Here is a 15,884-nt window from a genome sequence, read left to right on the forward strand (position 1 = left end):
GCGTGTGTCTTACAATGCGGTAAGCCAGTATGCGATGTGGCCTCGGCCCGGCTCGATTCGCGTGGCGGCGGCTGATCGATGCGTCGCCATGACGACGCTTCCGCCGCCAGTCATCCAGCTACCTCTGCCTCCGACCACCGATTCTCCCCCACCCACCATCACCACCTCATACCTTGACGGTATCTCAGTTTGTTACCATACGCCAGCACACCATATCATCCTCGACATGTGACTCTTTTCTTCGAAATTCGTGAGACCTTCCTCGTGAGTCGTCCATGTGATGATATATCTCACGACAGCTTGCTTCGATCATAGATTAGACCAGTAGTCCTTTGAAAATAGATGGATCTTTCTAATCCTATTGGTGACATTCCAACAGTTCAAAGTTAATACCAGGTTTCATAAACAGATGGCCTTACCCTAGAGTGCTTTTCTCAATGATTTGGGTGTACTGTAGAGATCATCGTGAATTCATTTAGAATGCAAGCTTCTATCCTTGTTTTATAATCAAAGTAATCAGATATTCCGGAGTTCGACTATTTTCGTATTTGAAAATTCGTTGATGTGTCCCAGTTACTGAGCATACGTTGAACATTTTCCGTGTGTTATAACACGCAGCAACGAAATATGTCCGGTCAATGCATTAACGCGTCGACCGGCTGCGGGCACACGATGTAAATAATCGTTTATTGATTAACTGTTTGACTGCGCAAGTCGAGTTAACTATGGCTAATCTCTGATTTGTAACGCCTCCCATCCTACGTTGGGGTTGCGCTACGAGTAGGTGCGCGGCTTGGCGCGGCAAGGGACGCTGACGAAGGGGTGGAGGAGAGGAAAACGGCAGCGGGGTGGTTTCCCCCTCAGCACGTAGTTTTCGCCCCTGCAACCCTCCTAGCGCTAACACGGAATTAATATCTCGCGAGTTAGCGCCCCATCCCCACCTTTCATCCCCCTCGACGGCCTCAAAACGGAAATGAGCGCGCGGATGCCTCTGCTCTCTCGTTTCTCTTCTCTCTCTCTCTCTCTCTTTCTCTCTCTCTTCTCGTCTCTTTTCACTACTTCGCTTATCGTTGTCTCTTCTTCGTTGCTCGCTTCAGCGACGCAGCAACATGCCGAGACAGAATTTTGTAGTTGCCTCTGAAGACTGAAATTCTGCTCGGTGATTATTTTTTAAGCCGAATCTGCGGATTTTTCTTTCTTTATTATTTCCCTTTAACTTTAGTCTCTCTCTCTCTCTTTCTCTTTTTTCTCTCTTTCTGATATTTCGTTCTTGTTCGTTCATTTTCATTTACTACTCTATCTTTCTCTCTCTTTTTCTCTCTCTGTTTCCCTTTCTCTTTCTCTTTTTCTGACGCGAATTTCTTATTAAATTTGTCGCCGAGACATAAATGTGATTAAGCGTGACGATGAACAGAGTCTATGCTGAAAGTGTACTTGAACAAATGTTAGATCGTAATACGATTGATTTCAAAATCCGTTCATTGATCATAATGAACTGTGGAAGCACAAATCTTTCGGACAATCCAATATAATCATTTTTACAATAATAGGGAAGCGGAGGTTTGAGTTTTGTTACTAAACTTTGTAAGGAGAATCGTAAAACGAATGTCCCACTGATGGCAACAAAGGCTCGAAGTCGTTTAGTTCAGCGAGACTGGAGATATGCAAATTCAAGATAATTAGGCTGGATATATGAAGCGTAGACATAGAACGACATGTACGCATTGTGAACTTTAGGGGATGTACACGCGGTCCTTTGTTTGAAGCAACGACTGCATTCTTCCGTAATGTAATTAATGGCTTTCGCTTCTACAGCCATCACCCTCGCTCTTACGCCGTTCCTCTACGCATTTCTACGAAGTTTCATCTTTTCCAGATACGTTTCCTGATGATTTTTTCGAATGGACATTAAAATCGCTGCATTAACAACAATCACGTTCGTCTAAAGATCTCTTTTTCAATCTTCTGTAACGTCAAGTAATATTTAAATATCTGTATTTTTTAAGATTTTCATTTTTCTTAAATACAACTTATGTCAGTAGATATAAGTACAGTTATAGAGTTAACTATTTAGGCTTAAAAGTCGAATTTCATCGTTTCGTAAAATCTTTCACAATGACCTCAATCTTTATTTTCTTACCAAACGAAGAAAAGGAAAAATTAATTTACAAGCCAGAGAATATCTGCACTTATTTCGTAAAGGGATGAATCGAAGGAGAGTTCACTTAATGTCAACGGAAGGCTTTGTACCGATGCCGTTTGCAGTTTGACAAACATGCCACGAGAACGTGTTCACAAGTGTGTTCTTCTTTAAAATGCTATGCAAAGAGTCGCTGGTTCTTAAATTCTATTTGCGGCTGGTTGCCTGTTTGCTTAGGTACAATGATACAAGGTAGTAAAAAAAGACGAACTTATTTTCAGAGATAGGAATATCACCAACGATACGTTGAATTCCTCGTGTTGGTTGGTTGGTTTACTCGATGGTTTAGAAGTTGCCCGTGCGTGGATAGGCGCGATGCCATCGGGTCCAAGCAGGGATCCAAGCATATTGTACAAATTGAATGCGAAGAATTATCTGGTAGCCGTTCGAGATATGTATCATCGTACACTTAAGCAGATCTCCCCCACAAACGCAACAAAGTGACACGGTTCTTATCGTGTTACAGTGTGCAGGGAACGAAAACGAGGGAAACGAACGGGGGTTCGGGGGTAGGAGGGAGCTGGTTTGGGCAAGAAGAGAGAAGGGGAAGGTTGAGGTAGCTCGATGCTTCGACAGGCTCTTGGGGTGGGAGTTGGCTGGCTCGAGCTCCCTCGCAGCTCTCTTCTCTATTCCCTCCTCGCAGCTATGCGTCTCGCGTTACAATAGCTGCCCTGTCATGTCTCATGGCATACAATGATATTCCGCGCCCCCGCACTAACAGCCCGCGTAGAGCGAGCAAGCAATGCCGAAGAGAACCATTGGTTGGTCATTAATACCACTACGCCAGTATCTCAAGATAATGCACTCTCGGAAAATCACGAGCAGTATGTATGATTCCCTGTATCCTAAAAGATCCTTTCCACATACTTTTATATATAGACTTTTAGCCGGTATAGTGTAAGTAAGAAGGAGTATACGAGATATTCGTTCAGACTTTTTATTAAGTTTTGTATTATCGTCGAAGTGTACATGGAATTCTTTTTTTAGAAAATTTATTTGAAAAAATATTCCATATTCTATCGACTCGTTGGAATTCTTACAATGTTTATTCAAGTTATTATACAACTCTCAAAGTCTATGATATGTCCAGTTATGTTAAAGTTCAATATTTCTCATTCAATCCTGAAAATGTAGAATAGTTAAAAATTGATGTATAGACTAGACAAACTTCAGGCGATGTCCATTCAGAATCTACCTGGTATTATCCACTCGAACTCTATCTGGAGTTTGCCAATTCTTTTCCAACTCTGGCAACTTAAAGTACACTATAGGTTCGACACGATGTGAGGGGGTAAGTATCGCGGAAAAGTAGCACCATCGGCTTTCTCCCTTCACAGGCGCACTTTAACCCCCTTGGCATCCCCTAGAACGTACACGCGGACACTCGAGAGCGATCGCGCGTTAAATGCGCCGCTGGCTGTACACGGTCGCGTGTCGTGCGCGTGCCGCGTCTATCGGCCGTGGTGGTACTGGGGAAAGGGCCTTCTCTCTCTCTCTCTCTCTCTCTCTCTCTCTCTCTTTCTCTCTCTCTCTTTCTCTCTCTCTGTCTCTTTCTCTTTCTCTTTCTCTTTCTCTCCCTCTTCAGTACGACCAACACCAACTCCCACGTCACGGTTAAACGGCCTTACCTAACGTCGAACATCCAGAATATCCCGGTAGTATGAATCACAGTTACTCTACTACTCGCTAAGTAGTATCTATGTGTATTAGTGAATGTTCAGAACGGCCACTTTCAGTCGTTCCCGTTCACCGATGCAGCTTGAAAACGGTATTTCAATTGCTATAATTCTAAAGAATGCACCATTAGTGATTTATTGTTTACTTATGCATTTGTATAGATTAGGTATAAGAACTAATTATGAGATATCCAATATACTACATATTTTATGACAAAATATGAAAGAAAATTTGCTATTATATGTAAAGGAAGTATTATATAATTTTAAAGTATATCATTAGTTTGGCTACAATTTTGTTAAATCTGATAAATAATTCTGTCTTAAAAAATTATTATAATATAATCTTATATATATAACAATAATTTGTTATTGTAAATGAAATATGTATACAGCATTATATATATATATTTTATTTACAATATATGATCTATAATATATGATCTATATATGATTTATGGTATATTATATGAGCTTTTTTATTATACATACAAACCAAAGCGATTAAATCCACTGCTCAGAATCTTTTAAAATTTTAGTGCCATTAAAAAATCAATGCTTAACTTGTTATGTTTAAATTAAATTTCCTTAATAATTAGGTCGAACAACACTTCATGATAAAAATGTTAAATAATAAATAATGTACAATGTATATAACGTTATCAATTTTTTCTGCTGTTTCTTTTATGAAGTTAATCGATTAGGCAAATGAGCGACTCATATAATCTTCACAGAAATTCTAGAATTAAAGAATCGCGAAGTATTCTATATCGTAGTAATGACAGAATTATAGAATACATTGAACACACATCCAAAAATATTTCATTTGTCTCATGTACAATTTTCTGATTTCGGAATTGGTAAGACACAGAAAATTAGGAGTTCTTTTCAAGTGGAAGGGAAAACGGTGAACCGATAATCGTAGTGGCGGTAGCATGAGACCGATAAGAATGTTGATAAGAATGGAGAGTGGTTGGGCTAAAACTTAGATAGAAGGAAGGTAAGAGTAAGAGAAGAGGTATCCGGTCAAGGTCCGACTCGAGGAGTCGGCTTTCGCCGTCGGCAGCGTAGGCAAGAAGTACCAGAGTAGAGATATCGGCTGACTATAGAGGAAGGGCACAGCGCAAGCGTCCTTCCACCCCCATCTTGCACGGGGGTGTCAATCCTTGGATAGAGACCGCCCCTAGTGTCGCGTTCACGAGCCAACCCCCGAATGGCATCGTGATGGAGGGCGGGTCGACGTATAGGCACGTCGTCGTTTTCGACGAGCCGTTGAGAGGCTAGAAAAGCAGCAGTGTTACTCGGAGCGGGTAGGCAAGATGATCGGCACCTTTATCGTGCAACCACCTATTATTTTCGCGTTCTATCTAACGACAACAAGAAAAAATTTTAAATTGGCTAAACCCCGCGACGTTCTCGTTCAATCTTGAACGAGTTCGAGCAGCAATTTCTCTTGTGATATGATCGACGAGTCGTGTTGGGATCCAGTGATTATCGAGGACAACGGTGTTAACGCATTATTAACAGAGGGATCAGGCCCATCAACGCAGGGGGGTCGAAAACTCGAGGCTACCTGCCGCGTCGGTGGCAAACCGCGCGATGCTGGACCTCAAAAGTACCGGTACCACCACCGCGGAATTACCACGAACAACAGCTTTCACCAATCTCTCCATGCTTTTTGCCGGTACGTGGGATATATATTCGTTAGAATCGTGTTGGTTAGACTGCTATATTTCATCCAATAAATCCATGTTGACAATCATAATTATTTGCTGTGAGATCATCAGGTGATAACGTGAGGGTTGAGATACTAACCTATAGATGATCGTCAAGTCGAGTTGTGTTTGTTAGGTTTTGTGTTGCGTTCAAAGATCGAACAAGTTTTGCACTCGTTATTGAATTTATAAGATAATGGATGCTAACAGGTACGACAGATTGTATCAATCTACTCATTTTTCAGAAAGTAGTGTATTATTGAAATGTCTTCGTTATCAATCAAATGCGAAATATAAATATTTCATAAACTTATATTATATTCTGAAATTCTTTCAATCGATCTTGATGCGTATGCATAATTACAAATAAAATGTAATAACATTTATTTTATGCATATTTACTCGCGCAGCCTTGACCTAGGTGACCTTTACCTTAGTATAAAATCACAAAGTATACCACATAATAACATCACCTAGATACGTATTTGACGTGTCAGAGATTACATCACGTTGAACGTCGATCGATTTTAACGTCTTCGGAAACATGAAATTTGAGGCTTTATTAATGGACTGTACCCTTAGACCAAACGAAGGGAGACGAAGTAAGAAGTAAAGGTCGAGTCAGCGTCCGCGACTAAGTCGTTGTTTGCCTAGAAAGACCAAGCTTCTGCTACAGCTTGACATACTGCCCTGCGTATGTACACATGCCGGCCACCCTCGTGCCAATAACTGCCAAATGAAAATATATCTGTCTGTAAATACACCGGCGGCATTCGAGACTGCGTCAAAAGTCGAGAAAATTCGTTTTCTGTGGATTTACCTCGGGGCTTTCTTTCTTCATAAAAAAAAAAAGAGATATAAAACTCATTTTCTATTAACTACCAATTTCTTCAATATTGCTCTTACTTGTATCATTGAACCGATCATCGACATATCGAAAAGAAAAGATCCAATGTTTGAATCTGTAACTTCCAAATCCATAACAAATGTTAATAATTTAAAAATCACGTATAAATTGTCATGAATTATAACCTTACATAATATTGAAATTTTACAGATGCAAGTAGTTCGTACAAAGGAGGCTGGAGTCACGCGACATCGCCGGCTCCTGGCCAGGGTAAGTAATACTTTATCAAATTTTATATTTGCATTGATCAATGGCATCTACGTAAAAGAATAAGATGACGTGGGTGGCTCGATGGTGTCCCGGTATTCCGGTGTCCTGGCGCTTTCCGTCGCTTTGTGCCGCTTTGCCGCGCGTTCAACCGCGGACCCTTTGTGGCCGTCGAGAGTGAACAGCCCTAGGGGTTGTTGAGAGAGAGAGAGAGAGAGAGAGAGAGAGAGAAACGGCTGCTAGCACAGCAACGAAGTCAACGGAGCGGTTGGCAAAGCAGTGGCGCGTCAAGCGGAGCCTTGTTCATCGTTCTGGACACCTCTACACTAACACAACGATCGTCTTTCGTTGACTCGTGCCCTCGGGCCGCTTTGTATAAATAACTTGTGCTCACACTTCATGCTGCTACCAGACCAAATGTAAAAAATATTCGCGAACATTCAAGGTGTATGCAGACCGGTGTTACGAGTTACCAAGCTGTTTACTACAAATGTAATGAATGTATATTTTGATAACTCCCAAACATATACCAAGGTAGTATGTGTCCTATTTTTGGCAGTTATCTTTCCTTAAACTTGATATTTATATTTCGTTTATTTCCATGTTCATTCTTTTTCATTTATATTTTATACATTCCACAGATTAGATTTCATTATTTAAGTTTGCATTAATCTCAGATGCATTTTTAAATTTTAACGAAAAAATTTATTGCGCTTCATTTCTGCCGAATTCAATCATCAAATAAATAAAAATTCGAAAACTATGATTCTTTTTTTAAAACTGTTCGAATTAATTAATGCGTTAACGATTGCAATAACTTCTCTTTGCATCCGTACGAGCACATACATACGTATTTGATCACAGACACCATCAGTAGTCGAAAAACAGAAGGCACTCATAGAAGAGAGGACGTAAGATAGTAAGCCGCAGGGTACAATTCTCTGATCGCGAGGGTTGTGCTCTCACGTTGCCTTTGATCAGGTTTACACTCGACGCCATAACATGGTAGGAGCGGACAGCACTGAGGTTCATGAAATTACGCGACGACGCGTCAGATTCGCTTCGTGACCCGGGGCACCTCTGCCACCTCTGTACCATCATCTCTCTCTCTTTCTACCTATTTCTATCTTCCTCTGCGGCTCTTTGCCAGCGTGAAATTGAAATCACAGCTTCTCTCTCTTCTCTATAGTGTTCAATAGCTAGCGTCGTTTGTGCTAAGAGTACAAACCAACCAAATTAAACCTCGCCTGTTCCTTTGGAAGCCACCTACAAATTCTACGTCAAACGTAGTTTCAACGTAGACGATATTTAACGTGTCCTAGGCAATTTTGCATAAATCGATATTACTGCTTGATATCTTTCGTGACACATTGAAAAACAAAAGTACTTGATTCTTTTTATTTTATTTTATTTTATTTTTTTTCTTTTTTCATAATAGACCTGACTCTTACTGACCTAGCTTTCGTTGTACAATTTTATAAATCTTAATAAGCGAATCTTACAATTCTTTTTAAATGAAGTTGGTATATCTACTTCTAGTACAAATCATCGGTGACCCCCATGCCAGTCAACGTGTTAACGTACATTTTACATAATGAATTTATTGCACGCGAGACACAAGTTAGTTACCATTCCATCGTACGTGTTCCATCGCGTGATGCTTTGTACGGAAGAACAATGGAAAGAAAAATCAGGGTAGGACTTTAAAAACACGCTTGCTTTAGATTGCAAAGTACCGATCTCGATTTCGAAGAAGGTTCTGGCTACTAAGTAGTAAATTCAAGCAAGAGTTTCTGATAAAAATGACTTTCTTCAAACTCTTTCTTTAACATCATGTCCACTAACACTGGACAGTTCGATTAATAAATGGAACATTCGAAAATCCATGAAGCTATACTTAAAGATATTATATTTGTTGCAACCTTATATATATAAAGATTAATTCAGCGAGCTATAAATTAAGCCTTTTGCACTATAATTATTTCAATAATTTTTTCTTAATGAACTCTGATATAATTTCTTAAATTTCTGATAATCATGTATACATACGGACATGTACACATGTATACACATGTACTTTCTAACCAATTAATTAATCTGTTTCACAATTTGTTTTATTAACTACATGAAGTGTCAAGTCAGAGATGATTCAACAATTTTATGGATAAATATTATCATCACTCCTATGGAGACCTCGTAGCACAAAAGAATTAATATGTTTCGAGCACGATTGATGCACGAATAATTTTTTTTTTGATGAATTTTTTTCCAATATTAATAAATCACAATAAACATATCAATCAAAAACATGTAGAAATTGGTGTAAGATAAGTGACAAGTGGATATATTCAAAATTCAAGCTAGGGAAACTACGTAACTCTTGTTCTCAATACAGCAATATTTTTCAATGATTCTCAAGTAAAGATTGGAATTGGGAAAAAGAGAAAAAGGAAAAAAAGAAAGTGATCCGGTCTTAGAGAAGGTTTTACGACTAGGGTAGGTGGGAAAAAAAAAGACTTTAAGGCGAGTGGCGTTAGGAACAAAAGTACTTCCTCTGCCCCCTTTCCTTCTTCCTCTTCTCAAGCGCGTGTGCCTCTCGCGTGACTTCCTGACCCGAAGCGAGCGGACCTCGACCCCCTGTACCCACTGTGTGTTTGTGTGTGTGAGTGTGCTCGCGCGTCCGTCCGAGGGCAACCCTAACTTCCCTATGATAATTACGTAGTCCGACACGGCGCGTGCCAAACGACCAAACGTGATCAGACCTGATCACTGATTGTTATCTCTCTTTCTCTCTCTTTCTCTCTTTTCCTATTCTTTTTTGTATCTTAAATTAAAGTTAAGATTTTCTAAGTTTCTTAAAAGAAAATTTCCTTATACACCCAAAGCATTTTTTTCTTACTAGGCAATGTAGCCACTTTGATAAAAGGGACAAGGGGATTCGTGCTTGATAGACGTTCAACGACGCAGGGTTAAAGTGGAAGCGCAATCCATGCACCCTCCTAACGGAGAATCGGAGATGAATGCGAGCCGATATGGCGGGGGAGTCTCGAAACGCGCAAGCAGCCATGCGTGAACGTGTCACGCATAGGCACGTGCCCGTGTATGTACTACCGAAAGACATAATACGAACTGCGAGACACGGCGACTCCGTCGTCGTATCCTGCGACCCCTCCAATATGCTACGGGCATTTCTTTGACAATTCCATTCTGTTGCCCGTAGAACGTTGCTCGTTGAAGGAGAGAAGGATAAAAAGAAAAAAAAAGAAAAAATAGGAAGAATAATGGAGTGGCCGAGATAAGAACTCACTCTTACTCTCTTACTCTCACACTCTCTTTCTCTTTTTATCTTTCATTACAAATCGAGCCGTGACGATCCTTTATTTTCTTCAGGCACGCGCCCGCTCGTAAATAATGATCGATGATCCTACGTAAATCTGACGCGATCTCGATGATACGTAGAAACGTAATATTATACAGTAGACCTCCTGTATAATACGGGGGATATTTACAGTTCTGTGCGTTACATGAATTTGTGTTATACGAGTCACAGGTTGTTCAAATCTGGATTACGTATGATTTTCAAGAGACATTTTCATATTAAATGGAAGATTCATTATTAGAATATCTCAGTTTTTAAATCATCTTTACATTTTTCTCTATGAAAGAAATCATGATTGCAAGAAAAATAAATTTATTGCAGGATAATGAAACATTTTAGTCTATTCTTTTTATAACGTCTCAATTAAAAGTAATAAAAAATAAACATGATACATAATAATAATAAATGTAGATAGATATATACATAAGGAAAAATATTCACATCGATTTTTAATTTAAAGAATTTTCATCTGCAACCTTTGTGATATTCTAATTTTATCTCAAAACTATTTTCTAAAAATATATTCACAAAGTGTTATATATAAGGATTATTTGATGAACCTGTGTTATGAGGGAAGGGGAGGTTACTATATTTCATTTCTAAATCTCTATGTATTAATAATAAAAACACGTAACTTTCGAGATGACTGCTGATGGAAGAAAAACGTTAAAAACGTTTCTCTCGCTTTTTTTTTCTTTTTTTTTATTCTTCCTTTCTTTCTCCTCGTAAATCTGGCAGCGCGAAGACCATGGTCACGCGTCGTTTCCCGGTGACTTGTTGCCCACGATCCGTGTCCCCTGAGCGTGTCCCCCAGCTCCTGAACGCGGTTCCGCACTGGGAAAGACCCGCTCGACTTTCTGACCGCACGACGAAGAGTCAAAGTCGCGCGTAAAGTCGTCACGCTTTTTCCTTCCCTATGAAATTCTCTTGGCATATACACATATATAAATATATAGTATATATATATATATAGACATATATATTTTTTTCTTTACTGTTTATTTTTTGCTTTTCTCTTTGCTTTTATTTTGAAAAATTTTTTTACATTTCGTATATTCGTACATTTTTATATTCTTGATATTTTCAGCAATGTTGTTTTGGAAAAAGAAAAAATACGTAATCGAGCGTGATCATGATGAATTATGTTTCGGGAGATAAAAAAAAAATTTTAAATAAAGGAAAAAAGAAAAGAAAAAGCTTAAGCTAGAGAAGGTGCCAAGATCGTGACACGTCGTTCACTTGAGAACTTTTAAAAAGAGCCTCGCGTGCCGAGTCACGCGAAGACGTGACTTATAACTTAGCACTAGGTTTCTTAACTTCCTCGTTTAAAACGACTCGACTCTAGAACACCCTTCTTCCTTTAGATGGGACAATGTTGAAGATAAAAGTGTTGTTTCGAGTTGAAGAAAATCGAGAGAAAACATGTTGAAATTTTGTCGAGTTTTTCCAAGCCAGAAAAAAAAGAAAAGGATAAAGATAAAAATAAAGATAAAGAAGAAGGTAGTTGGTAGATCTCATACCCCTTGACTGATAGAATAGCAGCATTGTCGTTGTGCCAGCTATGTTTGAAGGAGCGAAAAAGAGCTCAGTAAGCCGGAATAACGGGGACCTTTGATCCTCCCTCGAGGAAGGTACGTGCGCCTAACGGGATTACCCCGCCCAACGTAATTGCTTGGAATGTGCGGATATAGACGCGACAATAGGGAACTTGGACGGATCCAAAACCGATCGTTGATGTTCTTAACTAGAATCTATAAAACTGGGCAGCGTATATATTTTTTTGTAATATTTCCAAATGTTCATGATCTTAAATCTCAGTAATACTATCTAGTACAAAGTGTACTATATAAAACTTATATATATATATTAATAGATTTTGATTCATTTCAAGAGTCGTGTAACATTAGAACAAAGTAAACCTGAAACTTTCGAAAAAAGGGATCTTAGTCGAAATCCAAGAAAAAAGAAAAAAATAATAAATCTTGCAACCCTGCGGCTACGTTGATTGAGGCGGACCCCATGGACAACGTGAGATTCGTCGACGCCTGGCAAAGATCGTCTCCTTGCTTGTCCGAACCCTCGATGATGCTTTTTCCCGGTCGTCTCAATCAGAAGCGAAATCAAATTGTTTAACACAGCGGATACCAACTGCTATTTAAAGCTAGCATCTGCCGTTCTGCTTGTCAACGACATTCCAACGATGTGATTTTGATTTTTCTTTATATATTTCTTGATAATTCTTTTTTTATTTTCGATTTAAACGTCACGATTATCACGAAATTTCTCAAAAACTGACGAAATCTTTATCATGTATCTCGATTTACATATTATGCTAATATCAGATATAAATTGACAAAATCTTTACTTATTCTAATCGCATATTTAATGAGATCAGAGTGAATCTTCATTATTTAAGTTTGCATTCATCATACTTGCATGTTTTAGAAATTCACTTTTAGATTTTAATTATAAAACATATGATTATTCAATAGTTACCTCTCTATGACCAAGTTGTACAGATAAAAGAATACAAAAAGAAAACAAAAACTAACAAAGATAACAGTACCATTAGATGATTCATTAAAACAACGTGTCAGATTTTTGCAACAGATTTCAGCGTTAACTTCTAATTTTTTTATTTTTATCTAATGACATATAAATTGATCGTCAAATTGGTACGATCTTCCAACGAAACGGAGTATAACGAAGCGAAATTAAGGGGCATTGTGTCTTAAACAGATTGCACACTCGTATGTACGTGACCACTGCCCAAGTTCCTCGTAAGAACGAATGAACACACACATATACACACACAGACAGACAGACGCATAAACATACATACGTACGTGTGTACACAAAGCGTGTGCAAAGACGAGTAGACGAGAGGTAGACGAGAAGAAGAAATTGGGGGGTGATAAGAAGTAGGATCGAAGCGATGAGCATGGAGAAACGTATACGGAGCACTCAGCCCCGTGTTTGCCTACACGGAAATCCTCTCTAACGGATTCTAACGCTCGACCGGGCTTTATACTTTTGTCCGTCTTTGACCGGCCGATAACTTTTTTTCTTTTATCTCTCATTGTTTTCCTACAAATTTTATCTACTCGTTGACTGCGCATAAGCTCATATCATTAATATCTTAAAGATTCAATGATATTAAATGTAAAATTTTTCGAAGTCTTCATGTAACTACGTATTAATTGTTATAGTAATCATTTGAATTTATACTGAAGGATACTGATCATTTAAAATAGCTTACAACGTGAATATATAATAATATGAACTAATATTACGACAAAAATTGAGCATTTTAATATATCGTTCGGTGCATTAAATTTAAAAAAAATTAAATCATTTTGATTTATTCGATTCGGGTGCTAGTATATTCCTTCTTTTTTCTTTTTTTTTTTTTTAGGGTACGGAAGCAGCCTATCAAAGTCGGCGTTGGACACTCACAGCCACCTCAGGCAGCCTGGTATGTAGTAGGTAGATATTCTTGAGAAGTTCAAGTATTTATCTCTATTCAAACTTTCATAGAAAATGAAATATTCCCTTAAATCTAACAAGACATACTTTATCGTTAAATATTATTTCTTACGAAGTCTCGACGGTTCGAAGAAAATACATTCGTGAAAATGCGAGTATGACCTGATTCTTAATACAGCTAGACATAGTTCAGAAAGGCAAACGCACGGAATGACCTTCGCGATTATTACATTACTCGCTAATCGCGCAAACGATATACGCGAAGTTTCAGCCTCCAGATTTTCTCGTGCCACGCCCAGAAATTTCTCCTTTCGGCCGATCGATCGGTCTAAATGAACGTTCTCTTTCGAACTGGAGTTTCTCCTTTCTCCAGAATTTTCGAACTCGAATCGGAAACAAATGTGTCGTATAAAACATTATAATTTTGATTTGAAAGATATTCGTATTAATTTAATATGTATTAAAGAAAGATTAATCATTTCTAAGAATATTACAATATCCTTTATAACGGATCCTTTGTTATTGAGATACATATTATGTATCACTCAATTAATATTTTGATCCTGAGAGCGAACGAATATATTTTGATAAAAAAGTACATACATGTCCAACGTTTCAGGATAGGTCAATGACGTGGTGATAATCTGAAGATAGAAAATATCATTGAAAACGATTAATCAAAAGTCCTTTTATTAAATTGTTTTCGATGCTTCGGTCTCGTATATTACGAAAGCTTGCTTCCCTAGTTGTGAGCACACACATTGGTATACCGCGCCCCTTTCCATTATTAACTCGTAAGTGAGTTACCATTCGATCGAAAGGCGATCGCTCTGCCACGTATTCGGGGAACTCAACTAGCGAAACGACCTTTGAGGTCCGGCAATTCGGATACCCCATCCTCGTCGTCTACATCTATCTGTTTCTGTCTGTCTGTCTGTTTGGCTGTCTCTCTCTCTCTCTCTCTCCCTCTCCCTCTCCCTCTCTTTCTCTCTCTTCATCCCTTCATAATCTCTTGAAATATATTTCCACGGAAGTCGTCTAGATAAACGAAAAGATAATGTACTTTCATGGTCGTCGATTTCCAGACGATATTTCAACGTTGATGAAACTATATTTAAACTTTTGCAAAAGTATGTTTTATATACTGAAATAAATTTCAATTAGGATACTTTTATTGGATCATACACATGTATTTCCTAATATTTACATGACATGTTACATACTTTGCAATTTACGTTTTGCAATAAGTCATATCTTTAGTTCAACACTCTGGAACTTCAGGATAAGAAAGTATTAAGCTAGCATAGATTTTTGACCAATGCGAAGACATTCGCGGACGCCCTTTGAACCACTCCGTCGACGGTACCTCCAATTGAAATTATTATGATCCAAACGAACTCTATTCTATTGTAGGGTTGCGATTATATCCTTTTGTACGACTCTAGAGCCCTTCAAGTCTGAGCAGTAGCGAGCGACGGTGATGACGCATTGTAAAGCTTTTAAAGAGCGATACGGGGAACACGAGGAAATAACCGTGTAATGGATAGGTATATGCTTCGGGAAAAAGGGCAAGAAATGACATCCGATTTCTTCCATGGAGAAAGAATACAATATTTTAAAACGTATGAAAATAAAAGGAAAATAAATGTTTAAAAATTTACATTTAGAAGGGTTTGCAAAATTATCGTCGTCGTCATTGTTCGTCGTTTATATAAAAATATATATATATATATATTGAAAAAGAATTGATTAAAATTATCAGACAAAATAGAAGTTAAATAAGAATTTGTTAATATGTCGATTTGATTACTTCCAGACCCCTACCAAATGTTTAGCGCGACGAGTAGTCGCTTGGCAAGTTCAGGGTCCGGTCAAATTCAGCTCTGGCAGTTCCTACTCGAACTTTTATCCGACTCAAGCAACGCCGCGTGCATTACGTGGGAAGGAACCAACGGTGAATTCAAGTTGACCGACCCAGATGAGGTGGCAAGACGTTGGGGCGAGAGAAAGTCGAAACCGAACATGAATTACGACAAATTGTCGAGGGCCTTAAGGTAAGCTTATCTTAAGGTTATCTTATCTTTCGTAATAAAACAAAAAAAGGTATTTTATCTTGAATTTTTAAATGCGAACGATTAGATAGATCGATTTGCAAATATACTAAACGATTCTTTGATCTAATGAACGAACTAATATAAAACGTTGGATACCAAACGATTTCATACCATACTACGATCCTATACTATGATCAAAATTCGACAGGAAAAAAAAAGGAAAAAAGCAAAAAAAAGAGAAAAGTAGAAAAGACGGCACA

General features: G+C 38.3%; 1 protein-coding gene across 4 annotated transcripts in view; it reads left to right on the forward strand.

Annotated features, from left to right (window-relative positions):
- The window catches only part of LOC127062132 (transcriptional regulator ERG homolog), a 30,783-nt gene that overhangs the window by 10,369 nt on the left and 4,530 nt on the right, over positions 1-15,884 (forward strand). For 2 of the 4 annotated variants that reach the window (XM_050989829.1, XM_050989828.1), the window contains exons 3-5: positions 6,649-6,708; positions 13,500-13,559; positions 15,387-15,624. In XM_050989829.1, coding sequence (XP_050845786.1) covers positions 6,649-6,708; positions 13,500-13,559; positions 15,387-15,624 — 358 coding nt within the window. Of the gene's footprint in view, positions 1-5,093; positions 5,561-6,648; positions 6,709-13,499; positions 13,560-15,386; positions 15,625-15,884 lie in introns of those variants that run through there. The other 2 variants (XM_050989831.1, XM_050989830.1) reach the window with 2 other exon arrangements.

Source organism: Vespula vulgaris, chromosome 3 (assembly GCF_905475345.1).
Source record: "Vespula vulgaris chromosome 3, iyVesVulg1.1, whole genome shotgun sequence".
Taxonomy (NCBI): Eukaryota; Metazoa; Arthropoda; class Insecta; order Hymenoptera; family Vespidae; genus Vespula; species Vespula vulgaris.